Below are 27790 nucleotides of genomic sequence, written 5' to 3'. Positions count from 1 at the left end.
TCCTTCTAACTCTATCTCTCTAGATCTTTTTATCTAACTCTAGATAGATTCAGGCAATCCCTTTCAGGATAAGAACTTGATTTCAAATAAAAGTTTCTACTGGACGGTTGCTGGAGGAGACACTTTTCTCCAAGAGACGCTGATGCATCTCTGCTATTCCAAGATGTGATGAGGGTCAGCTCTCAGGTAAAGGACTTGTGTTTTCCTAAGTGTTTTCTGCATAACTTAGCCGGCACTTGAGTTATACAAGGATGGAATGGGGAAAAGGATGAAAGAAAAATCACCCAAACTGATGTACTTGCCTCTACTACATATCATGTAAATTCATAGAAGCAGTGAACAGTGGTACATAGCTGGAAGTCACAAAAAGTCAACCACTGCTAAAAATCTCTAATTCTCAGAAAGCAATTAAGGCCAACAAGTGACAAAAGAAACATTACTTATTTCAACACAGTTACTGTTGTTTGAAGTTCATTTTATTGTTGTGTTTTATAGGTGAGATTTGTTTACAGATTCAGGGGTAATGCCACTGAACTCCATCTTGACAGAGCAACAAAATAACTTCAAAACAGGCTAGAGCAATAAATATCAAACAATTCAATCTATCTAAAATGTATAAATATAAAAGTACTTTCTGAAAATGTAGGAAAAACAGGAATCCATTTTTCTGTTTTGGCCATTTGTATAGTAACATCGCTATCATCCATCCGTATCACCTTAGATCCAGCACAATTATCTTTATGTCTTTCCCGACCACGTGGGTACATGGCTGCAGAAGAAGTCAACCCATTACTCAAAGAAATCAGTTTCAGTAAAATAGCATATGAGGGCTATTGTTTCCTTTTATTTTTCTGAGCCTGCTTAATACTATGCCTATCTATCCAACTTTGTGTGTGCCTGTCACTCTGCCTGTTCACAGGCAAATATGACTGTCACAGGTATAGACTGCTGAATAAAGCAAGGACTACAACATCCAATCCGAAATAAATTTCTAAAGAGGATATTGTTTAGTGCTTAGCCTGTGAAACAGATTATAGTTCTGTGCTATCCTCTATGTATCACAGCATGGGATGCCTGAAATGGAGAAGGAAGCTGGTGTGTGCTGCATTAGAACAGGTGCATGGGGGACAGCAGCAAGGAAAGCGTGAACTATGTTCTCTTCCTGCAGTGGTTTCAGATGTGTCTGCCTGCATGATGGATTTTTTTTTTTAAGCATTTAAGACTAGATTTGTGTCTTTAGACACAGTCATCACTAAGTAACAGCTTATACTGGGATGGTGGAGAAGAGTTTTTACCAGATCACCCCTGGAAACGAGGCTGTGATCTAACTGTTTTTGCTGGAAGATCAATGTGGCTTGGGGATTGTACTTGAAAGGATATTTGTTTGATCTGTGATAGCAGCAGTGTGTCTAATGATTATAAATGAGCTCAAGTAGCCAGTAACTTCATTAATGAACTACGTCTGCACAGGACCACTGAAAAGAACCCATCTGGAACAAAAGTCTTAAAATTTTTCAGAGTTGGACTACCTTCTCATTATCCCTATAGTCAATGATAAAAGAACAGAACAAAACAAAGAACCCCCACCCTCTCCTTTGAGGAGTAATACTGACATTCTGAGAGTCCTGCAACAAAGAAGTAATTTCCAACGTCTTTCAGTATTACTTCTCTGCATTTGATCATTTTATTTTGAGCTATATGAGATGCTCTGTATCTGAAGTGAGACCCATTTAAAAAAAACAAACTTAATTATTTAAAGGTAAAGATTGTTGTCTTCTACATAATATTGACATTTCTGATAATTCTGACTGACTATACTGTTCAGCCATACATATAGCATACTATTCTATTAAAACATCAAAAGATATGGTGGAGATAAGGTACTTACTGAGAAAGGCTTTTGAGAAGCTGGGGAAAATCATGGGCAATGAAGGAAATGGGGTTTAATCTACTCACAGCTGCACTTTTTAGCAGCTAGGATGTTCTTTTTGGGACACAAACTGAATTCTCTGTTTAAAAACTGAAGAGCTCAGCAGTAGTTATTTGAAACTGTGGCTTTTGCTTCTTCTGAAAGCAGGTAAAAGTAACTGGCTGATGGTAACTGCCTCTGGTTAGCCACCATTTGAATGGCAGCGTGTAACACTCAAGACTGCTGTTGACTGCTTAAGTAGACTCCTGATGTTTACCTTAGTCACTGAAGGTGGGTAATAAATTATTAAAATGGGGGGGAAATGAGAAAGAAATATAATCGGAAGTACATACAATCTCTGCTTGCAGCAGAACCACAGGCAAGAATTTGAATAGTCAAAACCATGTTGGATTATATACTTACGTTAAATAACCTAGGGTCCTTTGTATGTGGATGGAATCCCTTCTTTTTACAAGCAGAAACTTCTAGCATACCAGCATTAGTAAGTCTGAAGATGCCAGTGCTGGAAAGCAAAAGGTGAAACTCCTGTTACATACTGCTTCCATAATACAAGTCCAAAATTCCACATAGAAATGACTTGGCTTATCTTAACAGATGGACAACAGAATGGTACTCGGGGACCTTTGATACACAGGAGCCAAGGCTGAGTTGGACACTTAAAGGTATTTAAAATCAAGGGGAGTTGTATTCCTGTAAAGGAAGGGATGCTGAGAGGAAAGGGAGAGAAAAATCACAGTACTGGTGCTATTCCCATTAGGCAGGTTAGCCTACTAAAGGCCAAGGCTAGTTCATACAGGAACAGATGCAAACCAGAAACTTAGATGTTCTGGGTTGCATTTCACTCATTGAACTCTAGAGGGGCAACTTAAAGAGAACAGTCTTTAAACAGCTGTGTAAGTGACTAGTGAGAGTACCCATCCTCCACACTGTTTTAGGTAATCAAGTAATACAAAGCACTAGAAAAATGCACTGCTCCATATGTATGATCCATATGTAACACTTTGAGTATTGAATAAAACTTTAGAAAAATCACTCTTCTGTAAAGAACATTAATACCTAATTACTACAGAACAGCACCTGATTAATAAATGTTACAGATAGGAGTAACAGGTTAGAGTTAGTTACAGGGTATCAGCATAAACTATGAAAGACGACCAGAGATTTGAAAAGGTATGCAGACGTGCTCTAGGTTACAAAGCCTAGCGCTTGTGCACTTGCCACTCAGCCTGTATTTACAGCTGTGCTACCTGAATGACCAATACAGGAACTTAGGCAACCATAATGGGATTCACAGAAGTCACCTACAGCGGTGGAAGGCCAGAAACATAGGCTGAAGAAATGCACAGTCTAAACTATGGAGTTAGCTCTGCAGCCTTGAAATGCCAAGCACATCAAAGCAGAATCACAAAAGTGTTGAGGTTGGAAGGAATCTCTGAAGATTGTCTAGTCCAACGCCCCTGCTCCAGCAGAATCACCTTTAGCAGGTTGCCCAGGACCCTGTCCAGTCAGGTTTTGAATATCTCCAAGAATGTAGAATGTAACCTGTTCCATTATAAACCTTCGCATTAGTACTTACACAGTTCCAGTTTTTTTCCAGATACTTATTGTTTGTATTTTATGAAATACAAAATTGGGACCTTATTATAAAAAAAAAGATCTTTCTCCCTCTACTCCCCAAACTGCAATTTTCATATCATGCTAGAGAAATACATCTAACCTCTCCTCTTCCTTCATCAGACAGAATGAAGATAGGGCTGTGGTAGGGCACTGGCAATGACTTCTCCAGAAGAACAGCTCCTGTCATTACTACTTGGTTAAGCAGAGTATAAAAATAAATAAAATTTAAAACCTGAGGCTGGGAAGGGAGGAGAGAGACAAGCCAGAAACAATACTGTGCATAAAGACTGACTGGAATGCAAGTCTAAACAGCTTAAAGAAAACAAACTTACAATACAATATTCCTGACCTTCATCCCAGTTCATATGTGCTGTTTGCATTTGATCAAATTTTACAATAAGGAGCAGGGGAAAATATCTAAATATTACTTAGAAAAATCAGAACTCACTCATTATGCTTTGGTGAACAAACAATTGCAATGGCCTCTGGCAACATTAGCTGGTAAGAACAATGAGTATGAAGGTCAACACTGGATAAGAATGCAGTTTGTGTTGGATGTGTCTACAAAAAGAAAGGGAAAACTCAACATCATGAAATATTTCTTACAAATCAAGGTCGACATACATTCAAGAAGGAACAATAATTTGTAACAAGTGAAGTGTCAGTAATTCCCCAGGTTGGTTTCTTAAGTTCTTGCTAACCCAGATTCTACATTGTTAGGGGGGCTGTTCAGTACAAGGTTTATGGAGTCACATTCACAACCAGATGTACAAGCAATTTTCTGATCGGGGGGGAAAGGGTGGAATGAAGAAGCACAAGACAAAGGGAAATGACTTGATTGTCCAAAATCCCTCAGAGTGAAATAAAATAATATAAAGTTTAAACAACACAATACCTTCCCCCCACATTTTGAATACAGTAGAAAAATAAATAGCATTACAAAGTAATAAAATACCTCTAAATCGACATAAACAAAAGTTGCACTGGCAAAAGAAGGCACATTGTGTCAACAGGATGCCTCAACTGCATTAAGAAATACTCATCTGTGGTGAACATTAGTGCTCATTTACATCACTACAATTAGAATTAAGTAAGCAAGTTAATTTGGATTATTCCAGTTATTTCTTTGTTATTTCCAGGTTGGCTTTTTTTTCACATAGTATGCAGAACCGATATATAAAAGCCAGAATCTATGAGCCATACGTACATGGATCCAACCCAAAGTGAGGAGATCATACTGATCCTGAATACCAAACAATTCTTCCACATTCTCCATGTCGCAGTAGTCTGGTCCTGCAGATTGCTTTGGCACTACTACATGGGTAATAGTAAATTCATTATGTGTCTGTAAAACAAACATTGACTTAGAGTGGAACAAATGATCTAGTGAAAAAATGCTGAATCAGAATCTGAAAGATGTCATCCTGTCAGCTAAAACAAAGCAGTGTAACTCCACTGATTCCAGTGCAGCTATACTGACTGACTGCACCTGAAAATATGCCTTAACATTTTATCATTGAAACATGCAGGGTAGTATTAGTAATAACATGAGATTGTTGTATTGAAAAGTTCTTGGAGAGCAGTGTGAAAAGGTTGTCCTTTAAAATAATTGAAAACATGAAAAAAGAGGTTTGATAAAACTATAGCTACTTTCTATGAAACTTGGAACATCACTACTTTTGCTATTCTTTCTCTTCATGCAATTCAAATACACTTGGACACCATCTTTAACATCCTCTGTATGCCAGCATCAGCCATGACATCTTTCCCTGCTCTGAAAGGACATGAAGTGTTATCTGGGTCAAAGGAAAAAACCAGCCTGAAAATCAGATGTTCTGCAGCTTGATGGGGGGGTTTTCTTCTTCTTTTTTTGTTGTGCCATTATGAATTCGATGACTCCAGTAGATTCTAACAGTCTTTCTATTTCATTGTCCTGTAACTAAACCTCACTTACCTTAGATGAATGCCAGAGAAAGTACTCGAAAAAGCCTGTATTGTACAGCATGCTGAAAAACCTGCTACATTTTATAATGACAGCAGTGTATTTTGATCAGTTTTTTCCCCAGTAAGGCAAGCCCACACTGCTGAAGTGACCACTCGGGTTATAATATGAAGTTAATTACATTAAAGACTAATTGTTTAGATCTGCTTTTGCTCTGAAATCGATATATTACAGGAAAATACAGCACTATCAAATAGGTCTTCCCCATACAAATGTGAGGGTTAAACTGTACCAGTTTTCCACAGAGAATTCCACATGTCTCTATTCCTCTCACTGTATTTGCCTCTGCTAGCAGCAGAAATTTGTGACAGAGATCCCTGGGCAAAATGACGCCTCTGAGTGCTTCGGCCAATTGAGCTAACAAGAAAAACAAACAACCAAACAAACAAAAAAAGGAGAAAGAGGTAAAAAGACATTTGCAGCTTACACAGTGAAGTTCCCTAAAATAAGAAAATATACACGGTTACAGCAAATTACTAAAAGTGAAAGAATTATACTTACCACGTCACAGATTTCTAATGAGAATAAATCTACAGCACAAGCACTTCACCCTAAATTGAGGTCACCAGCCCATAACATAAGATACACTCAGTAGCCTGCCCCTGAGGTGACAGTGAGCTGATGCCATCTCCCAGGCCAGGGCTTTCCAGGGTGAACCACTGCAGGTTCTGCTTCTGTTCCCTTGAAGTCCACAGCAAGATTCAGATTTCATTCCACAGGATCACTAAGGCTCAATCTCTAGATCCATCTATTGGTACTCAACTGGAAAACGTGAAACTGTGCACCTAATCTCCTCCCTTAAAATGAAGAGCCTACATGGAACTGTTGTGTGTACATCAACCTGCACATGCTTATTTCACTATGGACATCCTCACGGTGAGTAAATACATATGTATATGCAATATGTGGACTCCTATAAGCAGCAAAGAGGCTGCAAAAAGGAAGAAAAAAGAGATCTCTGCACTTACTCTGAACAGCACTTAAAGTAGCTGCTGGCTTTAAGACCCGGTTTACTGGAGGTGAATGTCCAGTGCAGCCAGATATGCCGCTCCTCTCCTTTTTCTCTAGCAGGGCAGTAGATGATAAGGAACTGTTCTGCGGTACAGAAATACAAGATAGCATACTTCCATCTATCTGTTCAGACATAACCATGCCCTCTTTGGTTTTCTGATCTCGAGCTAGTTCTTGCTTCTTTAGTTGATCCTCAAAGAATTGAAACTGTTCTGATTCAAGCTGCTGTTGCCGCATATGGGCGATTCGTTTCTTCTCTGCCTCTATTAGCTTTTGATGCTCTAGTTTCTTCAGAAATTCCGTTTTACATTTGTTCTGAAACATATGCAAAGAGTTACATTCTCAGAACACTAAAAAAAGCTACAAAAAATGAAGGGAAAGAAGGAATCTAATTGTCTACTAAAACCATTAAATCCTGTCATTAAAAATTAAGCCTTTTGGAACCCATTTCCTCAACTGGCAAATACAACTATATCCCCAGAAGTACTATGATATGGAAGGAAATACAGTAGGTAAGGAATTCCTATCACAAAGCTTCCAATCTGCATACCTGAGGTGCTTTGTGTTTTTACTTCAGTACTGATAGCGCTGGCCTCATTTGCCCATTATAATAAAGTCATTAGAAAAAGGCTTTTCAGAACAGTGACGGTAAAGAGACTAGACACAAGTGTAAGCCCTTACAATTTTCAATGCAACAGCAGATCCATAAGCACATGGGGTTTCTGGGTAGATTTCATAATCCATGTTGTTATCTGGTTTTGTTGCTTGTCGCTGCTGTTTGGATAGGTTTGCTGACTTTCTTCTGCCACTTTCTTTCCTCAGCTTTCCCTGGATTGCTTAACCTGGCTTTGGTGCCTAGCCTCAGACACAGTAGGTGCCTTCCCCACTCTGGTCTATGCCCCCTTGCCTCCAAGCCACCTGCTGTCTCACAGACTGCAAGAGAAGCTTCAGGTTTCAACAGCCCTTCCTGCTCCCTGGTAAAGGAGAGCATCAAGCATCTCCAGAAACAAAGGAAAAAAACCAGAGCAAAGTAATTTCTTAAATGTCATGAACAAAATACAACAGAAAAGAAAACCTCAAACCAGTCAGTGACAGGTGTGGGCATTGGGTTGGATTGTGGTTTTTTGTTTTCTTCTTAATTCTCTAAGTCCATGTCAAGGGAAGAAAAGAAAAGGTGTTTTTTCTCAGATGCTCTTTCCAAGACAAGTTTTTAAAACTACAGGTCCTGTTTTCAGTGACTTCAATACACAAGATGCAAGTATTTATGGTTACTTAAAGACTCAAAGAGGATCGCTTCAAACTTGAGCACATTCGGAGCCAAGAGACTTTTTCCACATACTCATGCAGGTGTCTGAACAGTATCCTCTTTATAAAACAAAATCATAGTGTACCCAGGACTATTCAGATATTCATACACTGATATTACATAAATATCACAGCGTGTTTGTTTCCAAGCACAGACTTTTATTACTTATTTTCAAATGACCAACCGATTAGATCATGAGAAGAAGTGAGAAGTCATTCTAAGCAGCCCGTGAAATGATTACGTTCTTGTAGAACTGGCATTTTACTGCTTAATTTCTAAGAAGATTCATAGGACAGAAAAAATATTTGTATCAAAGATTTAATAACCATATAAAACTTACTTTGTTTTGCATGTATTCTTGATATTCTAAGTTATATTTTTTTAAAAGATCTCTCTTCAATTCATCTGTCCGTGGAAATGCAACCTCCTTCAATTTCTTTGGGGTGGAGAAGAAAGACAAATAAGTTTATTTTTCACTTTGTAAAAGAACCACCTGGAAAAGAAACTCATCTGTAATACAGATTTCAAAAAATACAAAATAAAAAAAATACTGCTCTTATCCCAGGAAAGAAAGGGAGAAATACACACTAAATCATCAGCTTATGAAACTTCTATAGTACACTGATCTCAATAAAGCTATATTAATTTATGTCAGTGAAAGGTGTGATACGAGTACTTCTTATCTCAAGGAAAGATTAGTCCTTTTTCTAGCAATCTGTTATCTCTGTTTTGTTTAATAGCTGTGTGATGACTAACATTTTTGTTGTAGGTGTAATTTATTTAAAAAAAAAAAAAAAGCTAAATCCAACTTTCAATGTTTCAAGTAGGATCATCACATTTTTCTTTGGGACTCCCTGGACAGAAATATGACTGAATATGCCCATTTCTGTGTGTGTGTGTATATGTTTATTTGCAGAGATAGCTACAAATATAGCTTCTTGTGACAGCCCTGGCAGACAAAACAATTTTCTCCTGTAAAGCAAAAACAATGCCCGATGTTTTCTACTGATGCAGAGGCTACTACAAAATAATTTAGAGGCTGTAGGCAAGGGAGGGAGAGAGACCATGTGCTTAATCCTACTAAGTGCCATAGGAGGGAGCATATGTTAGATGCCCTTTCTCAACAGGGATGTTTTCCTAGATTGTGGCCCACAGTCAAAACTTTGGCATGAAGCATTTTGGCTTTGAATATAACTTTACTAAGCTGTAACAGTAGAGAAAGTATGTGAATATGGCAGCGTGAAGCAAGAGACACTTATGCTTATTCTATTAATTCTCTTTGGGCAATTCCAGATGTTTTAAGCTCAGTATAAGGCTGTATTTGAAATTTCTCTTTCAGGGGGAAAAAAAAAGTGAAACTATTTTGTATACAAGTAGAGAAAAAAACTCTTGTAAGAACTAAGTAAATATATATTTGGTAATAAAGAAAGCAAAAATATACTTTGATTATTTAGCAGGGTAATTAAATAATGCACAGACACCAGTAGTGCCACATATCTCTCTTTTCCTCTGTTTGCAATAGTCAGTTTGGACCATTAGACACTCACATAATTGGGACCAGAATCAAACTCTTAAGTGTTGCTAAATTAGTGTATGTTTAATACACTAATTTTCAGAAGTAGCTGTACCTAGCTTTCCAAAAGTCTACCAACTTATGCAGAGACCATTCTTGTTCACCTTTTAGAACAATAATTTCATTTCCAGTAATGATCAAGTGATTAAACCAAAATAAAACATGAATGACTAGTGCAGAGACGTATCAGAAATTCAAGCGGTGGTGGTTGCCGTGGGCTACGTGTGTACTGGGAGAAGAGGAGTGCTAGGAAAGAATGGACAGATTCTGGGGGAAATATTTCTTAAAGGCTAGGAAACCACAACCCTACCTTAATAATATCTTGTTTTTCTGGTACTGCACATTGATGATAGTCTCGGTGACTGGGCAGCTTTTCTACAAACAACCTAGAAAATTAAACATGCACGTATTCACCTCAGTAGCCAGAGGAATATCCACAATAGCTTTTATGTTGGCAGAAAAATAAGTTTCACGTAACTGTTAAACACTGAATTCCAGATGACTTGGAGCAAGTTTCTACACATTTGTTTAAACTAACACTGACATTCTTGTATAGACTTGTATGGGACACATATGGTAATGACAGGATATTATTTTCTACATCTGAATATATTTTCGTTTTCATTAGTAGTGGGTTGGGTGAAAAAACAGGACTAACTAGCAGACAGCACTTAAAAACAGCCCTCATAAGCACCCTCCACCCTAGCCAGAGTTAATAAATCCTATTTCTACTGTCTTTATCTGTCCTTAGCTGAAATGCTGCGTCTTAAATAGGAAGTCCAGAATGCAGCAGCGACTACCATTAAAGCAGTTATTTTTACCAGACCAAGCTGCACAGCCAACTTCAGTATTATTAACCTACCCAGACATCTAAATTATGGCAACACTTAGCTGCAAAGAGTTTGGAATACACAGCTGCTATCATTCTTTCAGCAATTTGTGCAATGTTCACCTCCAGACCCTCTTTTTATAGCGATACATACATTTAAAATTCAGTGGAATCAGAAAGATTTGGTCTAGTTTTCAGAGTATGAGGAAAATAAGGTGGGTGGGAAGGAGGTCTCCTGTTATAAAAATTTTAAACTATGCATATAAAAACCCCAACCCTTTCAGAAGTAATTAAACAAACCGATCAATCCCACAGCAAAACTAGCCAGTTGAAAAGTTTAAATCTGCCACTGATGTATTTTTCAGCTGGCTATTTTGAGAGTTGTGATGAAAGCTGCCCAGTTTTGTTTTTTTCTGGGTCGGGAGAATAGTCATATAATGAACATATATAGTGAATTTTGCATTTACTCCTGTAAGAAGCAATAAATTATACTTAATCCTTTTGGGGAAGAAAAGTAAAAAGAGGCAAAAAGCCGTTTTTTCATTTTTTTAAGTGTTGTGCAATACTACCATCTTTAAGATCAGCAGAAGCTCATAGAGCATAACTATTAAAGGCTCAGAAATCTTATCTAAACATTGTTTTTTAAGCCATACGCTGTATTTAACCAACATGATAGATACAGAATAATCTGTGGGAAACAGTGCTCATAGTATGGCCTGGTACAGTAAACTTAAACCTCTGTATATTAGCCTGGCAGTCAATAGATAGACAGGACTACTAGACAAACAGTTGAGATGAATTTATAACAAAGTCTGTGGTTCGAGTAAAGGTCTCCAGAGAGCAAAGCTATTCTGCAAGAAAACACTAAACATTTTTCTCCTAATCTAAAGGGGTGCCCTGTTTTCATTGCAACTCTTCATTTTGGTTTACTCAGAATTATAAGTTGTAATGACTACAAATGGCTTCTTACGTTATAAACTTATTATAAAAAACAAAAGCATTCTCCAGGTTTCCCTCCTCCATATATACTGATGCCATTCGCTCCATCTCTACTCCAGATCTAAAGTAACGACGTGGAGTGATATCTTCATTGATTGTGATGTTGCTGCCAAGTTTGCTTAAGGCACGTACTCTCTCTTCTGGGGTCACAGAGATGTCTGTATGGTCAGGAATAGCTACGAGCTTTTTCTAAGAAAGAACAGAGAGATTAGCAAAGAGAACCAGATATTATGTTTCACTTTCAGTAAGTGATCTAATTCAAGAAACTCAAGGGAAATCATCAGCTTTTTTCTCAAAATGGGTATTGGTTTCCCCATCACTAGCCACAGTTGAAACATTCCAGCATGTTTCTCAATTGCAAATAAATAGTGATTGCAACTACAAATAAGAAGTGACCTATCCCCCTCCACAAATCTTCAAACTACAGAAAAATCCTAGGGGAAAAAAAAAGAAAGAGATAAAATTAAGTAAAACCCTATAGAAATTATCAAAGGCAATATAAAGTGTGTGTCCTCTTTAGAATCCCCCCTCTCCCCCCAAATTCTATAAGATTCTGCCTTAAGTTATTGAGATAATTGGTGGAGGGCCTGAACACTCAGACTCCTATTACATGACATATAGGATATGACTGCTGGGTATAGTTCAGCTAAAAGAGAGCAGTAAGTTTCCCTGGTCAGTCAACAGTTCACTTCAAATGTTCATTTCCAGTTTCAAACAAGGCAGTTAAAGTCTAAGAAGTTAGAACTAATTCTACTGAAGAAGAAGCACAGCTGCTTATTATAGTCATTACCTTCCTGTTAGGTGGCTAAATAAGGGCTGCAACAAGTTGTTTCCTCCTGCTTTGATGAAAATTTTTACTATTTTCCTATTCAAAACGTTCACTTCAACTTCTTAAAAACCTGATCACCAAAACAAGCTAAACCCCATAAAGCACATATATAGAAATAAAATAAATTCCAACAAAACCATGAGGCAGAATGTGCAAGGAACCAGCAAAATGCAGGAAGAGACCCTTGTAGCTGACAGCCAACACTGCTAAACAGCCCTCTTGAATTGTTTCCTATTTGAAAGAGTGCTAAGCCGTTAAAGCATTTCTTTGTAGTACATACCAATGAGCTAACAGTGAATGGTTGTTCCATGTTGTTCTCTGTCTGCAAACCAAGGAGATCACTCTTTTCCTCCAAAGTCTCCATCTGACTGCTAAGGGCAGTATCAATCCAGTGCTCAATATTTGCAGCCAGCTGTCTCAGGGGTTATTAACCCAAGGGAAACTTGAACATAGATATGTTGATTGTGGTCTTGTGCTGGAAAAAAATATGACAAGTCATTCAGATTAGAAATACATTCAAACGTTACATAAGTTTGCATGCCTGCACCCACTCATTACTTCAGTATCATAGTACTTACATATTTAATAATAATCTAAAATTTACCAGGCATCTAGAATTTAAAATGGGAATGCATGGGGGCTTACAGGACAGTTGTGAACTAGCTGACCTGTTCTAATGTTATTACAGTGGATTTAAACACAATACAACAAGTTATTTTTACAATTTTTACAGCAACTTCAAAAAACCCCAATTTTCAAGCACTAAGTGAAAAAGTCAAAGGTGAAAGACTAATCACAGAATTTATGTTTCCTTGAGCATGTTTTGACAAAAATATTTATAAACAGTGTGAATCGGGCATCTTCTTTCCTGCTAAGCCTATAATTAAAAATAAAATTTATCACATGAACTCATATCAGTAATATAAAGCAGAGAAAATATTTCAAGCACCACATGTTCCACCTGCACAGCTTGCTGACTTCAACACCACTCAAAATACAATGAACTCTGATGAATCAACTGATAGTAATTGCTTCTTGCACAGCTTTAAACAAGTAAAGACAAATATTTAGACATGTTTTGGTCATCAGCAAAAAAAACCCCAAACCCAACAAACCCCTGAAAGGAAAATGAATTATTTAAATTGCACTGGAAATATGAAAATGACGCTCCTAATGTGTTTTTTCACTTCTGTGCACTCAATCTAAACAGATTTGATCCTGAATGTTGAAGGCACTTTATATATAGCAATGAATATGCTTTATGCTTTTGTAAAAGCATAAAGAGTGTGTTCGGCAAAGATATTTTCTAAGCACAGCTCTCTCTAGAGGCCAGAGGACTCCGGGTTAGAGAAAAACAACCCTAATGTGTTTTTAGCTGGCTGCATTTCTCAAGTATTGATCTCTGTATTTGGGTCTTCCTCATTTTTTTCCAAAAATTAACAGTGTCTGTTAGATCAGTCTTTAATTTTAACAATTTGTGCAAGTATTACAGGAGAGATTAAATTCATTTAAATAATACACTTTCTTTAAAATAATCAGAATCATCCTGTTTTACGTGCAAAAGCCCTTACTGGTGTACTTATTCCACCTTATTAATTCAATCTTACTCTGCTTTTACGTATGACCTCCCAATCTCAATGAATGTGTTCTGGCTTAACTTTATATCCATGTTTTCCATTTTCAAGATTTTTATTCTCATCATCAGGTATGTCACAGTTCTGTGAATTCAATTTCAAGACCTGCTTTTTTCAAATTAAGGTATTCAAAATGCTTGCACAATTTGTGACAAAAAAAATGGAGCATGGCTTGTACACCCAAGACATCAACATTAGTTGTGGTTGCAGTACTAATGGAAACAGTTCTCTAAATGATTTAATTGTACATACATGGAGCTCTCATGTAAATGATCAGCTTGGCCAGACAGCCTATTCATTGCCTATTCACAGACTGCAGAAAGGCCCTGTGGGACAACAATAATTAAATATTTTTGCTTTAGCCTACAGCAAGAAACATACTGCCTTATGGCTTGTTCCACCTGAAACCCTTCTTCAGCTGGACCACTGTAGATGTGGTGGACTGTGAAAAGAGAGGGCTAAAAGCTTGGCCAGTACAGAGATCATGTCAGTCTTCTGCCCCTGCAGCTCAGATTCCAAGAAGAAATAAAATCTTCAGTAAGAGACTCTGCATTCCTATGCTCTGTGTGGCTCAGGAATAACATTTAAAAAAACACAGCTGAGAGCTAAAAAGCATGTATTTTAAAACCATTTATTTACTCACTTATCCATCACTTGTGGTTTTGTTTTGTGTTGTTTTGTTTTGTTTTTTTAATTTCCCCTACAAGCAACTGGGAGATCTACGATAGCTGAATCAAAGGCTGATTTTGGTCTAAGTTATGCATCCAAGTATGACAAACTGCAAAATATTCTCATCATCCAATTTATCAAAAAAAAAATATTGTTCAAAAGTAAAGGGTGCAGAAATGTATTTCTGTTCATTTCCCTATTTCAGTTAGCAGCTATTGAGCAAAAAAACTGCTTTTCAAACACTTTCTCCCTTACAGACTTTCTCCAAAATCTAGTGAGGAAATGGACACTTAAGAGAAAGCTCTTGAGATGCTTCCCTAGGGAGGAAGTGGGATATGGATCATATGCTTCTTTCAACTACTACCACACCTTAAAGACCTTTCAGCCTAGCTGGTAGGGAAGTGGAAAATGTTAGTGCAGCAAGTGGAAATACAAAAGCCACTAATTGGTGTTTTGGCTTGGTTTTGAGGGGGGCAGTATTCCCAAAGAGGTCTTTGTTAAAGAAGCCTATGGTATCCCCCAGCCAAAATCTCTTTGGAACTGGCATAGGAAGACATCATGGAATCCTTTACTTGCAAACATTTCTCATCTTGGTTGCCTCTAAGAAAAATAAAGTTATCTTTAAGCTAATTCAGTGACTTTTTAATATTTTTTTTTTTAACCTAAAGAAGCATTAAAAATAAGAAAAAAAATGTCTCATGCCAGGTATTTTAAAGAGGAGACATCTGGTAACAGAAACTCACACTTCCTCAAAATTTTGTCAGAGCTTTGAAAGGATGAAGAAGCTCTGCAGAGAGCACAAGTCAAGCCACAGTGCAAGAGCTTAGCAGAAGAATCGCTGCAAATGAAAGAGGAAACTGACTTTTTAAAATTGGCTTCAGGAGCACATTAAAACCCAGACACTGTAAATAAAGAATTACTCGGATGAATTTGTATCAATTCTACAAAAATGTCAAATGAGACTCAACTATAGTAGCTATTACAGGTGGCAGTGTAATTAGAAAAAAAAGAAAATCCTAAAAAGAACATGGGCTGTCTTATGACTGCACTCTAATATATTATCCTTAACACGTGGACACACCGGCCAGAATTGTAACCAATTAAAATGCAGAAAGTTAAGCTTTACTAAAAACACCACCACAGGCATGCCTGCCAGCTCCCTGGAATGTCTCTGTGCATAATGTTCCTCACGGTGCAGCTCCACAATCACCTTCAGCTGGTCCAAGGCCATGACACTGCCAAGGGGCTCCCCTCACCCCCACCATACTACTTTGTACTTCCACTTTGTTGGCATCAGTGACTTCAAGGCGAGTTGTAGCTGATCTAAATTAAGATCAAATGGACTTTTAAAATTAATTACTTCCTTCTCCAACTCTGAATGCAAGGGAGGAGGCAGAAACATGAAGCCAGCAAAACAGACTTGCCCCTTTCCAAGGCAGTGCTGTCCTAGATTGATATGAGCTGTCTTTGAAAATGCACCCTAAGGGCTTGTACAGCACCTATAAGAATTTCCCAGTCCTGATGAGTGACTCTTCTGGAAATACACTTATATTTCACTCTACAAGAGCAAAGAGAAATTCAAATATCAAGCCTCTCTGTGTAACTGAAACTAATTATATTTAAATATTCAACATCGTTATGTTAATACAGTGAACCACACTCCAACCCCAACCACCAGGGATAAGTAGCAATGCTAGCTTGGAGCTGTCTTAGTTTATTAGAGTGTAAAGTTCTCTAAATTCTAAGAGTAAAGATGCATTAGTTTATTAGAGTGTAAAGTGCTCTAAATTCTAAGAGTAAAGATGCATTTTTCTGCTTTACAATTTTGGGCACTCCAACTAGCTTAGATGGACTTAGGTAATGTTTGATTAAGAAGAAACGTTTGGACATTTAGCATGAAATCGAGCTTTTTCTAATGATGAGTATTCTGAAAGTCATTATCAGAATATAAGAATTCACTCAACAGTTAAGAAACGTTTCTTCATTTCACTGGTAACGGCACTCCTTTACCAAATCCCATTTCCTCCTCAAAACCCACTTGTTTTCCTATACGATCCAGCTTATGATACTATCCATTAATCCTTTGTAAAATCCAGCTTTATTAAATTGAAGGCCTTCAGCCACAGGAAAGTGAGAGCATAAGCATTTTAAATAGCATTGAAAGTCGTTCTTTCTGTTCGGGCTAAAGACCGTGGTGCCAAGTACCAGGGAAGTGAAAAGCAGAGAGAGCAATTTCAACTTAAAAGTATAGGCAAACAGTAGTACTTGAAGATAGAAAAAGTATATCAAGATACATCAGATACCTCAAGAGTAGGCTAGCAAGACAGAGGTGGTATGAGAAGATCTGGAGAATGCATACACAAACTCTCATAGTTTTCTGAGAGGTATAATATCATAATTCATCACAAATTCTCCAATGTCCTCACAGTTCACTGCATGCTGGCATGTTTCAATTGCCGGGATGGATGGGTGTGGACAAACAAGAGCCGCTGTGCCTGTGCTCAGAGCCCGGGAGGCATGACCCAGCTAAGTTTGCAAGCTATGCAACGGTGCTCTGTGAAAGCGAAAGGTGGCACACATGGCTGCACAGCGAGACTTCTTAGCTCAAGTGCAGTATGAACTGTTTAAGTTACACAGTTTGTGTTTGCAATGCCTTGTGTGGAGCCAGCTCACAGTCTGGGCAGAAAGAGCTTCTATCAGTCTTCATGCATTCCTATGACTGGCTCCGAAATGTCTATTTAGTACGGCATGTCCTTCACTTGACTGTGTGAGGTGACTGTACCAGCAGAGACCATGAAGCCAAGCAGGACCATACTCTGCCAAAGGATGCACACAGGGACTGGTGGTACCCCAGTGGGAGCTGCACTGCTCAGACTTTCCGGAGAAGACACAGCCACAGAGCTCAGAGTACCAGTACCTCCCAGAAACTAGCTGACTGCCGAGCATGAGGACTGAATTTCAGCTCCTTGCCATCATTCTGAGGCTGCTTTTCCTTCTTCAGAAGAGGTTTTTAAATGCTGAATGAGCTTTTAAGATTTTTAAACAAGTAACTGCCTAACTTCAATAACCATTAGTTTAATCATTAGTTTCCACTTTATAACATTCGTTAGTTTGAAACATTGTTATTAGTTACTTTGAAACATTAGTTTCCCCTTTGTAAGATATTTTTGAATTCCAAGTGAATTAGTCATAAGACATTGACCTCACTGCTGTCAGAAACATCTGTCAATATTTTGACTATTGGTCCTACTAAAAAGCTGCATTAAAGAGATCACGGGTAAAATTTTCCAAAGCACTTTTTTCACTCAAAGCTTAGGTTCTGTTAAGAATGACAGGGACTTGGGGCATTACCAATTATTTATTCTTTACATATTTTTTAATAGTGGATTATTTCAGAAATACTCATCCGTTTGCTTGATATTCTGGTGGAATGTAAAGCCCAGATGTGTTTCCCATCAAAATCATTCACTTTGGTTCATTGAGATCGGATCCTTACAGTATATGTAGAAATATTTGCTAATGTAGGAGCTAAAAAGTGTCATAGTTCTGCTTTTTACAAACTATTCCTGAGAGCACTACTCTGCATTCATCCCATGGTAAGAAAAAGCTTACTTTAGTATTGTTGTGAGGAGTTAAAACAGTAATATTCTGTTTACTATATTAGGAAGTGTGGTGATTATAGAATCCTAGAATAAAGATGCATCTTAAACAATAAAGGGGTCAGTTCTCATTAAAATAGTCAAATTAGCAAGTGCAAAACCCACCTTTTAATTATCCATAATGGAACTAAATTGTCTCAGCAAAATTCAAATAGGGCACATCCAGTCATTGCCAGATGAAGATAAAGGACTGTTTCATACCAATAAGTCATGCATGATCCAGATACTTGTACTTCTGTACTTTTGTATTGGGTTTGTGTGGCAAGGTGGTGGGGGGGGGGGGGGGTACAGGGGTGGCTTCTGTGAGAAGCTTCTGGAAGCTTCCCCTGTGTCCAACAGAGCCAATGCCAGCCGGCTCTAAGATGGACCCGCTGCTGGCCAAGACCAAGCCCATCAGTGATAGTGGTAGCACCTCTGGGATAACATATTTAAGAAGGAAAAAAGTTGCTGGGACATAGAAACGGCAGCTGGAGAGAGGGTGAGAACATGTGAGAGAAACAACCCTGTGGACACCAAGGTCAGTGCAGAAGGAGGGGGAGGAGATGCTCCAGGCACCAGAGCAGAGATTCCCCTGCAGCCCGTGGGGAAGACCATGGTGAGGCAGGCTGTCCCCCTGCAGCCCAGGGAGGTCCATGGGGGAGCAGATCTCCACCTTGGGGAGGACCCCACGCCAGAGCAGGGGGATGCCCAAAGGACAAGAAAGGTGGATGCTGTGACCCCAGGGGAAGCCCGCACTGGAGCAGGCTCCTGGCAGGACCTGCAGATCCATGGAGAAGAGCCCATGCTGGAGCAGGTTTCTGGCATGACTTGTGACCCTGTGGGGGACCCACACTGGAGCAGTGTGCTCCTGAAGGACTGCACCCTGTGGAAAGGACCCACACTGGAGCAGTTTGTGAAGAACTGCAGCCCGTGGGAAGGACCCATGTTGGAGAAGTTCATGGAGGACTGTCTCCCGTGGGTGGGACCCCACGCTGGAGCAGGGGAAGAGTGTGAGGAGTCCTGCCCCTGAGGAGGATAGAGCGGCAGAAACAACCTGTGATGAACTGGTCATAACCCCCATTCCCTGTCCCCCTGTGCCACTGGCAGGGGGGCTAGGTGGAGAATCTGGGAGTGAAGTTGTGCCCGGGAAGAAGAGAGGGGTAGAAGTAAGGTGTTTTGAGATTTGGGTTTATTTCTCATTACCCTACTCTGGTTGACTGGCAAGAAATTAAGTTATTTTTCCCCAAGTCAAGTCCGTTTTGCCCATGATGGTAATTGGTTGAGTGATCTCTTCCTGTCCTTATCTCAAGCCACGAGCCCTGTGTTATATTTTCTCTCCCCTGTCCAGCTGAGAGGTGGAGTGATACAATGGCTTTGGTGGGCACCTGGCATCCAGCCCGCGTCAACCCACCACAACTTTGAAGTGGCTGTTCAAGGGAATTTGGTGAAAAATGTGTTAGAAATACAGGCAACCAAACTCATTCAGCTCTTTTTGAAGTGCTAGGCCATGTATTGGCACAGCACATAATCATTTATACGCACACTTGGGTTTGATATAAAATATGCTGAAAACCAGCCTAAATAGCAAACTGCCTTCTGTTGGTTCTCTCCAAAAAGAAACAGCATGTTCATCTGTAAACGTGTTTTTTGAAACAACTGTTCACTGTTACAGCAAGTGATTCAGCTAGTATAGTTAAGTAGTCTCTTCTGGAAAAAAACAACAAAGCACTGAATGTCATGGCAAGATCATTCTCTTCCGCAGCGAAAAAACCCAGTCAACCAAAACGAAGAGAATGGCCATTCAGTGAAAAGAAGCACTGCAAGGAACCACTTGCTGAGAAGACTGTGTCTTTCAATGGAGAAATTGCTCTTCATAGTAGGAGCTACTAGGCTTGGGTCTAGAAAAGCCCGTCTCAGTAATGGTTCATAATTTAACACTGCCCCTTAGCTCCATGGCTCCATTTAAACAGCACTGCCAAGATCTCCTCCCAGGCCCCACAATCTCCCAGAGGCAGCTGCTGAGCTATACAATCTCTTAGAAGTGGGTCAAGGTTATATCCTCTTTTTCACCTGCTGTGAAGGACCAGTCCCTCCCACCCACCCCCCAGCAGGCTGCCTGGAGGTCCCTCTGCAGACTGTGTCGGCAATGTGCAGACAGTAGCAGCTTCACCTGCTTGGGTACTGGGAGGAAGAAATCACCATGCAGTGGAAATTCTCCATGCACAGGTCTGCCAAACCAAAGTCTTGCCTATATGGTTACACCACTCAGTGCTGTATGTTACATCACAAAATCGAGCATTATTTTCATCTAAAGAAAATGTGAGTGAAACAAGGTTCTGTTTTCTCACAGTTAAAGAAGTTAGAACAATTATTTAAAGACTTTAAAAGTTGTTCTGCAAATATTTGGATGACTGCAATTAGTTAATGTAGCTTCTTGAATATCATTGACGGGCTGTTGTCTAGGGACAGTTTTCCTTTTGGAACAGATTCAAATATTACTGCATTAAGAAGCTACATCAATAAAATTAGATTGCTACTGGGTCTGCTAAGACTCTGATAAACCACTACAATATGCAGATAACGTCCCACATGACTCCCTACAGAGAACAGGAACATAGAACCTACAGGCTTTTCCCATTGCTTCAGAGCACAGAGGAGATCACTAACTTTCACCTATTTTCTTATTCATTTTCATACAGACTATTTTGAAGTCAAGATCTAATATGTTTGTGCTACTACAGCATAACCCTATGCATTTGAGCTGTACACATAGGTGATGGCTTGCCACCAGATTTATTAATATGCTCTGTCTACAAAGATATTAGTCACTTTTAAAAGAATGTCCTGAAAAACAGACTGGAAATATTGAATATTGACACATGCATCTGTGAACTGCTGACAGTTCTTTCTCTTGTGATTTCTTGTGTCAAAACAAAACAAAATCCCTCCCTCCCTTTTTTGGCAACACCATTCAGTTTCAGCAGAAAAGCATTTTTAACATAATGGATAAAGTATCACCATTGTTAGAATGTCTTGGATTACAAGCAATAGCCTTCTTAGGCAGTCACTGAAATATACTTATGCAACACAGAACGGCATCATTCCAGTGACCCACTAAAAGGATGTTCTAGACATGGTGTAGAAAAACAGTGCCATTTCCTTCCTTTAGGAAATTCACAACAATCCCCCATCAAAATTAGTGTACCAGGACACATTAAGCCAGAAGAAGACAGAAATAAAAAATTAGCTGTTGTTATATAATTTGTTCTCTGATGATTCAGCTGAAATACTGAAAAAATAGATACCTGCAATACATAACATCACTGATAAAACTAACTTCCACCATGAAGACAAGAAGCTGTGTTGCTAAGGGAAACAAATGAGAGGCTAAAATCAGCACAGAGGTCTGCAACACTTCTTAGACTTCTAACACCAAAGAAAGCATAATTCTTTGCAAATCCTCAGGTTTCACAGATTTTTCTGCCTGTAGCCCTATCTCTCTCAGAGGCAAAGTCCCACTAGGATAGAAGGGTTAAGAACCTTCTTGTTCTTCCTATAAAAGGCAACGATTTTTCTGGCAATATTTGCTACTTGGTTTTGTAACACTTTCACACTCCATAACCTCTAATACAGACATTTGTTAATTGGGTGAGTACCTGGTTGCAACAATCAATTTCTGTTTCTATCTGATGATTAATTCCTATTCTGTCTTACTTCTTACTGTTCATAATGTAGGCGACAAAAAAAAAAAAGGAGAATTAAATTTAATTGGCATTTCTGATATACAAATTCACAGTTCATCTGAAGTCTATTAAATCATCTATAAAGAATGAAGCTTGTCTTGTGGCCTTAAATCTTGGAAAAATAATTTGGCGCATTAGTTCAATGGATTCTGACTATTTTGTACACTAATGGTTAGGTAAGAAAAGTGCAGGTAAAAACCCGATAGTGATGTTACCTACAGGATGGAGCGTGGTCAACCAGTAAAAATAACTACCATGTTTCTGTAGTACAATGCTTATATCAAGATAACACAGTTAGTTGATTTCATAATGAAGTCTTCGACCTCCTGCCCTATCCTAGATGATTCAGGATGTCTCATACCATGAGCAGATGGGGGATGGGGGGGGGTGGGGGTTGGAAACAAGCAAAAAAACCAAACAAAAAACAGGAACGTCTGGCTTCACAAGAAGAATTCAGTGTGCTTTAGACCATTTTGTCTACTTGGATAGTTAGAATATTTAATTTCTCTTTTATAAGTTTGCTAAGATTGACAACGGCAAACACATGTTTTATGACTGTAACACAGTCAGCTCACAGGGCTGCTTGAAAGCCATCCGAATTATCTAAAGTATCAAAGCTGAGCACAATGATTTGTGGCTAACTTCTCGTATGCTGGAAGACCAACAGGCTATTCATTCCAGTGAAGTTATGCACTGGCTATCTTTGAGCCCATTTCCAAATTATTTGCTTTTCTCTTCAGGATGAGTCCAATGATTTTTGCAGCCTATCCAAGCTTCTTTCTATATCAACTAAGAGAGCTAGACATCTCTGAAGGCCTTGTGACAGTGGTTCAGAGATGCTAAAAGAGGAAGATACTTTCTACATTGATTATGTAGTGAGCCCACAGCTTCCCTAATGCAATTCCATATGTTGTCTGCTGAACTGTGAGTCATCTAGAGCTGCCAGCAGGAAGTGGTAGGCAACGGGTTGTGTCTGAGCAGGTGCCTGACTCACTGCATTACCATGAGGTATCATCATCCATGTAAGACTGAAAATGCTGGGTTTTTTATAAAAGGGATGCCTATGCAACTAAGCCACTACACGCGGATCATTCAGGAACTGTACGAGCAAGACCGTTTGCTCTCATGGACTGATACTTCTATTTATAATGGAAACTATGACCAGAAAACATGTTTTCTGGCATGGCAATCTAAATGTTAAATATTTATTACAAAGACATAGACAAAGACTTTCATTACACAGCAGCAAACTAAGTTTCAGAACACAAACTGGAAATGTAAACTTTGACACAGAAATAAAATCTCAGGAGTCAGGTAAGAACAGGAAAAAAAACCACTACGCATACAAGTTCAGCAGAGACCAAATATTTATTTTTATATAGTACTTGCTCAGTGTCTTAATGCATAAGTCACCTTGCCACTCCATCAGGAGTTGCAGATTTCACTGCACCCCTCACCTTGAGCTATACCCTCAGCTTGGTGATTAACTTCCAGGAAATGCCTTAAGGCCTGACCTTGAGCATACTTCACGCACATAAAGAAAACCACATGAGAAACGCCTTCACAGTATGCACACAGCAATATCACTAATGCACATGACTGCAGGATTGATTGAGACACTGAACCCTGTTTTTAAACGTAATACTACAAAATAACCTCTCTGCACTTATAGCCATTTTAAATACTATTTAAAAACCATAACTATGAGATTTGCACCTACAGAATTATACAGGGTTTGGGAGGAATGCTTCCTACACTCTCCTGTGATCCATGAAACTCTGGACTTGTCAGCACTGACCTTTGGTTTAGTTGTTTGTACCTTTAGCACCTAGGCGTGCAATATACCAGGCAGTAATGCATTTAGCCGGTCAGGAAACCCAGCTGTTACAGAGTAACACAATATATTGCCTCATCAACACCCACAACAACAAACGTGGACTCCATTCTCCTAGGAATATTTCATGAAGTTCTGAGTCTGTATCCTATTTCCTAGGACCTGATGGTCTAAGGCAATTTATCAAAGATATGCTAACTACAGCTTTGGACAGTCAATCACTTTAGCCTGCAACGAGGCGAAAACCCACTTCTGTGAAGACAGAACTTTCTCAAAGCCAGTCTTCACCTGAGGAATGAACGCCCCTGGGAACCGCAGTCCATCCAAGACCTCATAATCTCACCACTTTCCGTTCTCAGCGGAGGGTGATGTTTTTCCTGCCCATGAATTCCGAGACAAGCATTCAGAACCATGTGCGTATTAAATGAGAAGAATTCCAAACCAAGAGGAATTCCCCCAGAAGAGACTTCTTGCCACCCTTCTGAAAGAGGACAGTGCACCCACGTGCGAGAGAAGCGAGTGACGTTCCTCGGTGCCCTTGAGGCGCACCTTAGGTCCCGCAGAGGTCTGAACGAGGTAGGTACAAAATGAAGTACAAGAGCAGAAACAGCTTCTGGGAGGGGTGCCCAGCGGACACGATTTCTTCTTTTTTTACGTGATTTTGCTTTCTGTTCCGGTGCTAATCTTTCACATGCCTACGGAAACTATTTAAGAGTAGAGCGCTGCGCCAAGTTCGCTTTCTCTCGGACACGCAGCGGCGTTCTGAGCTCTGCTACCCACTGTACCGCAATCGCCTATTCCCGTAGGCGCAGTGGAGCCGGCAGCTCTGCCCGGCCCGGGCCGGCCGCTCCCCCGCCGCCCCGCACACCCAGAAGTCGCCGGTGGCACCACGATGCCCGCGCTGCGTCCACGCACCCACGGCCGCTCCCCCGCTCCTCCGTGCCCCGCGGCGCGCCCCGCCTGAGGCCGTTCGTGCCGAAAGGTCCGCCCTGCCCGGAGGAGGGCGATTCCGACAGGCCTCCTGGGATCGCGGCACCTGACACCCGAGGCGGGGACGGCCCGGACCCATCGCGCACCGGGGGCGTTCGCCGGGGCGGCCGAGCTGACGGAGCTCGTAGCGGCCGCGGAGGGGGCGCGGCGCGGCGCGGCGCCGTCCCTTTCTCCCTCAGTCCGCGGGGGCCGCTGGCGCAAAGCGGCGGGATGGAGGCGGGGAGGCAGCGCCCCGCCGGCTCCCTGCCCCGCGCTCCCCAGACCGGGGAAGGCGGCGGCCGCTTACCGGATCTCGCCTCCGTCCGCGCGGCCCCGGCGGGCCGGTGCTCCTGGAGACAAAGCGAGGGGCGCCCGCCCCGCCGCGGCGGGGGAGGCAGGAGCGGCGGGGGGGGGGGGCCGGGGCCTGGGCCTCCGCCGCCCGGCCTCGCCTCGCCTCGCCTCGCCTCGCCCCGCCGGCACTCGGCGCCCCGGGCGCCCCGCGCAGGAGCGGCGGGCGGGGCGGGGCGGCGCGGCAGGTGCCGGCGGCGCCGCCGCGGAGAGCCGAGCCGAGCCGAGCGCCCTGCGCCGCCGCAGCCGGCCCAGGTTACGGTGCGGGGCGAAGGGAGGAGCCTGCGCGCCGCCGGGGCGAGCGGCGTGGCCGCGGCCCGCTCTGCGCCGCGGGGTCCGCCGCCGCGGCAGCCCGACGGCCGCGGGCGCCGCCGCGCGCTCGGGGCCGCCGTTGCAGCCCAACGGCTGCCCGGGAGGGCGAGGGGAGGCGGCGGGGGCAGGGGGGGCGGAGGAGGCGCGGGGGCCTGCAGCATGGCCCGTGCTCACCTGGCGTGTGTGCCCCCTCCACGCTTGCCTCGCTCCTGGCGTTGTCAGTGCGGCCATCGGTTCGGTTAAGTCCGCGCCTCCTTGGGTACCGGCCGGCAAGCACGCCGCGCCTGGGCTGATCTAAACCTCGGATGCGGCGAGCTGAGGGGAAACCCAGTTAGCGCTGGTGCTGAGGAAGGTGTCTGTGGGTGAGGAGGAAGAGGAGGAAGGTCGAAGTGAAGGCGTGGTGGTCAGTACGGGGCTGTGGTACCTGGGAAGAGGGATCGATGGAGAGGAGGAGACTTGGTCCCCTGAGGCAGAGGAGGCAGGCAGCTGCAGGAGGAAGGCAGGCAGTCAGCCTGGGTTTCTGAGGAGGCAGGGCAGGGCAGAGAGCAGTGCAGTACTGCGCTGTGCCGCGGGCTGGCCCACATCTCTGCTGGGAATGTCTAGCCGACACAGCAGTTGCTCGGTGACGAATTTGGATGACCTTCTTGGTGGCCTTCTGCTGAACTTGCTCGGCAGATATTGATCATATTGGTGTCTTTCCTGGGGCCCAAACCTGGACAGGGAAGTCTAGGTGTGGTCTAAGATACCTGTATTTAGCTCATCCTGCACCCCCAGGGACGGTAAGGGCATTTCCCTTCCTTCCTTTTGTTGTGCGCGTGGCCGTTCTGGCAGCTTGGCATCCCAGCCTGGAAGTACCGCTCCTGGTGCTAGTGGCTGTGGTGTGGGGCTACAGGTCTTGGTCCCGCCTTTAAGAATGGGAGGGTCTGATTTGGGCAAGCAACAAAAATCCTGTTTGTGTGAACATTTACCTTGTTATCTTGGATTTTTCATGCAACACCAGTGGTTCACTGAGTTTGGCTCAAAGTGTTATAAAGTACAGGCTCCAGTCCATGCCATGGAGGGGTTTGTCTGTGCTCAGTGTAGAGAGTTGAGTTAATCCTGTCCTGAAGCAGAGGTGCAAGAGACCCTTACAGTGCTGCAAGGTTGTTGTCTGGGTAGCTAACAGTGTTCCAAGGGGAAGTGTAAGGGATGGGTGTTCCTGTTGTCCAGACACTGGCCATTCCAGGACTGCATTCCTGATGGATGGCAATAAGAAGATAACATTCGGTTGTAGGAAGCTGTGGTAAGTGGAGAGCCTATTATTTGATGAGCATTTGGAAACTGTTGTCTTCCATTAGAGAATGTGGCGATCCTTTGTAAAACTCAGTTAGGTCAGAGGTGATGTTAGGTTAAACATTACATTGATTTAGGTGCTTGGTATGGAAGACATGCATGTTGTGTTCTTTCCCAAGCAGTGTTGGTCACTGACCTGAATACTTCCCTGTAACCTCTTGCAGGGTGTGTCTGTGGCTGGTTCTTGTACAACATGGGAAGGCCCTCTAGGGAAGTTTGAACTTGAATTCCTGAAGTGCCCCATGGTGGCTACTTCCAAGCTGAGTGAGCTTAATCTCAGACCTGTGTTCACACAACCAGGTTTTGAGGAACTGGTAGATTCCCCCTTCATTCGTCTCCCAGGAGGGGTGGTCCCCAGTGTCTGCCCATTGCTTTCTTCAGCTGGGCAGAGCCACATGCTCTGGTTTATGGAGAATCTTAGTTCATGGTTAGGCCTGATTCTGCAGCATGGAAAAGGGACTGGTGAGGGCAGAAGGAGTTTGGTGTTGCAATTCTTTGTTTTCCCTACCTTCCGTCATAAGTTTTGTGCAGGTTCATCATGTGCATCTTGTCCAAATGTTAGGTGGTGCTGCAGAAATGTGAGTGAGAGCAGAGGTGAAGGGCTTTGCTGCCAGACAGTTCAAAGAGATGGTTGCTTCCTTTTTCCCTAAGCTGGAATTCTTGGTCCTGTTCCCCTTCCCTTCAGACCTAGAGCTCATGTTTTTACTGGGTATAATGTTTGATGTGCCTGTGCCAGGTCTGCCCTGCTGTGTTGTGGAGGTGGGCTAGGTCTGTTTTCAGTTCTCTGGGGCAGTCAGGACACTGCGGTTTATAAATAGTGTGGTGTAAGTGAGAGTAGCCACTTGGCAATCTGTGTTTTGGACTGTGAATCTCTCCAGAAGCTGTGAGCTCAGTTCCCAGTGGTACCACAGGCTGCTAGAGAAGATGTGTCATCTCTGTAGCATGTTTTCTATATTGCATGAGACAAACATGTTTTGCTTATATATTGATGTCTCTCTCCCAGATTATCATCAAATGAGTTACATTTGCCACAAGTCTTGATTAAAGAATCTGGGCTTTAGCTCCCACCCAGAAATACCCACAGCTACCTTGTCTTGGCCTGTAATGATGAACCCTTTAACGTGATCTTTCACCTCCTGGAATAATCTTGTAGGTGAGCAAGTGGGACACACTAACACAGTGAACTGAGAAGCCAGAAGAACTTGAAACAACTTC

General features: G+C 41.8%; 1 protein-coding gene across 1 annotated transcript; it reads right to left on the bottom strand.

The window, feature by feature from the left end:
- Positions 1-463: 463 nt before the first annotated feature.
- STAMBPL1 (STAM binding protein like 1) lies at positions 464-24997 on the bottom strand. The gene is made up of 11 exons (XM_049810832.1): positions 24891-24997; positions 12377-12571; positions 11239-11456; positions 9750-9825; positions 8207-8302; positions 6518-6875; positions 5782-5906; positions 4755-4892; positions 3996-4108; positions 2333-2432; positions 464-769 (listed from the first exon to the last, which is right to left on the bottom strand). Exons 2-11 carry the CDS (start codon positions 12458-12460, stop codon positions 713-715), a joined length of 1365 nt encoding a protein of 454 aa, XP_049666789.1. The 5' UTR covers positions 12461-12571; positions 24891-24997; the 3' UTR covers positions 464-712.
- Between the last annotated feature and the right edge of the window lie 2793 nt (positions 24998-27790).

Source organism: Accipiter gentilis, chromosome 9 (assembly GCF_929443795.1).
Source record: "Accipiter gentilis chromosome 9, bAccGen1.1, whole genome shotgun sequence".
Taxonomy (NCBI): domain Eukaryota; kingdom Metazoa; phylum Chordata; class Aves; order Accipitriformes; family Accipitridae; genus Astur; species Astur gentilis.
The sequence above is the reverse complement of the archived record's forward strand: the minus strand, read 5'-3'. Positions and strand labels throughout refer to the sequence as shown.

Coding starts and splice junctions, on each gene's coding strand:
- STAMBPL1 (XM_049810832.1), bottom strand. CDS start 12,460: ATGGAGACTTTGGAGGAAAAGAGTGATCTCCTTGGTTTGCAGACAGAG. Junction 9,826..11,238: donor TTTTATAATAAGTTTATAAC/GTAAGAAGCCAT, acceptor TTAATTTTCTAG/GTTGTTTGTAGAAAAGCTGC. Junction 770..2,332: donor AGGACCCTAGGTTATTTAAC/GTAAGTATATAA, acceptor CTTCTTCTGCAG/CCATGTACCCACGTGGTCGG.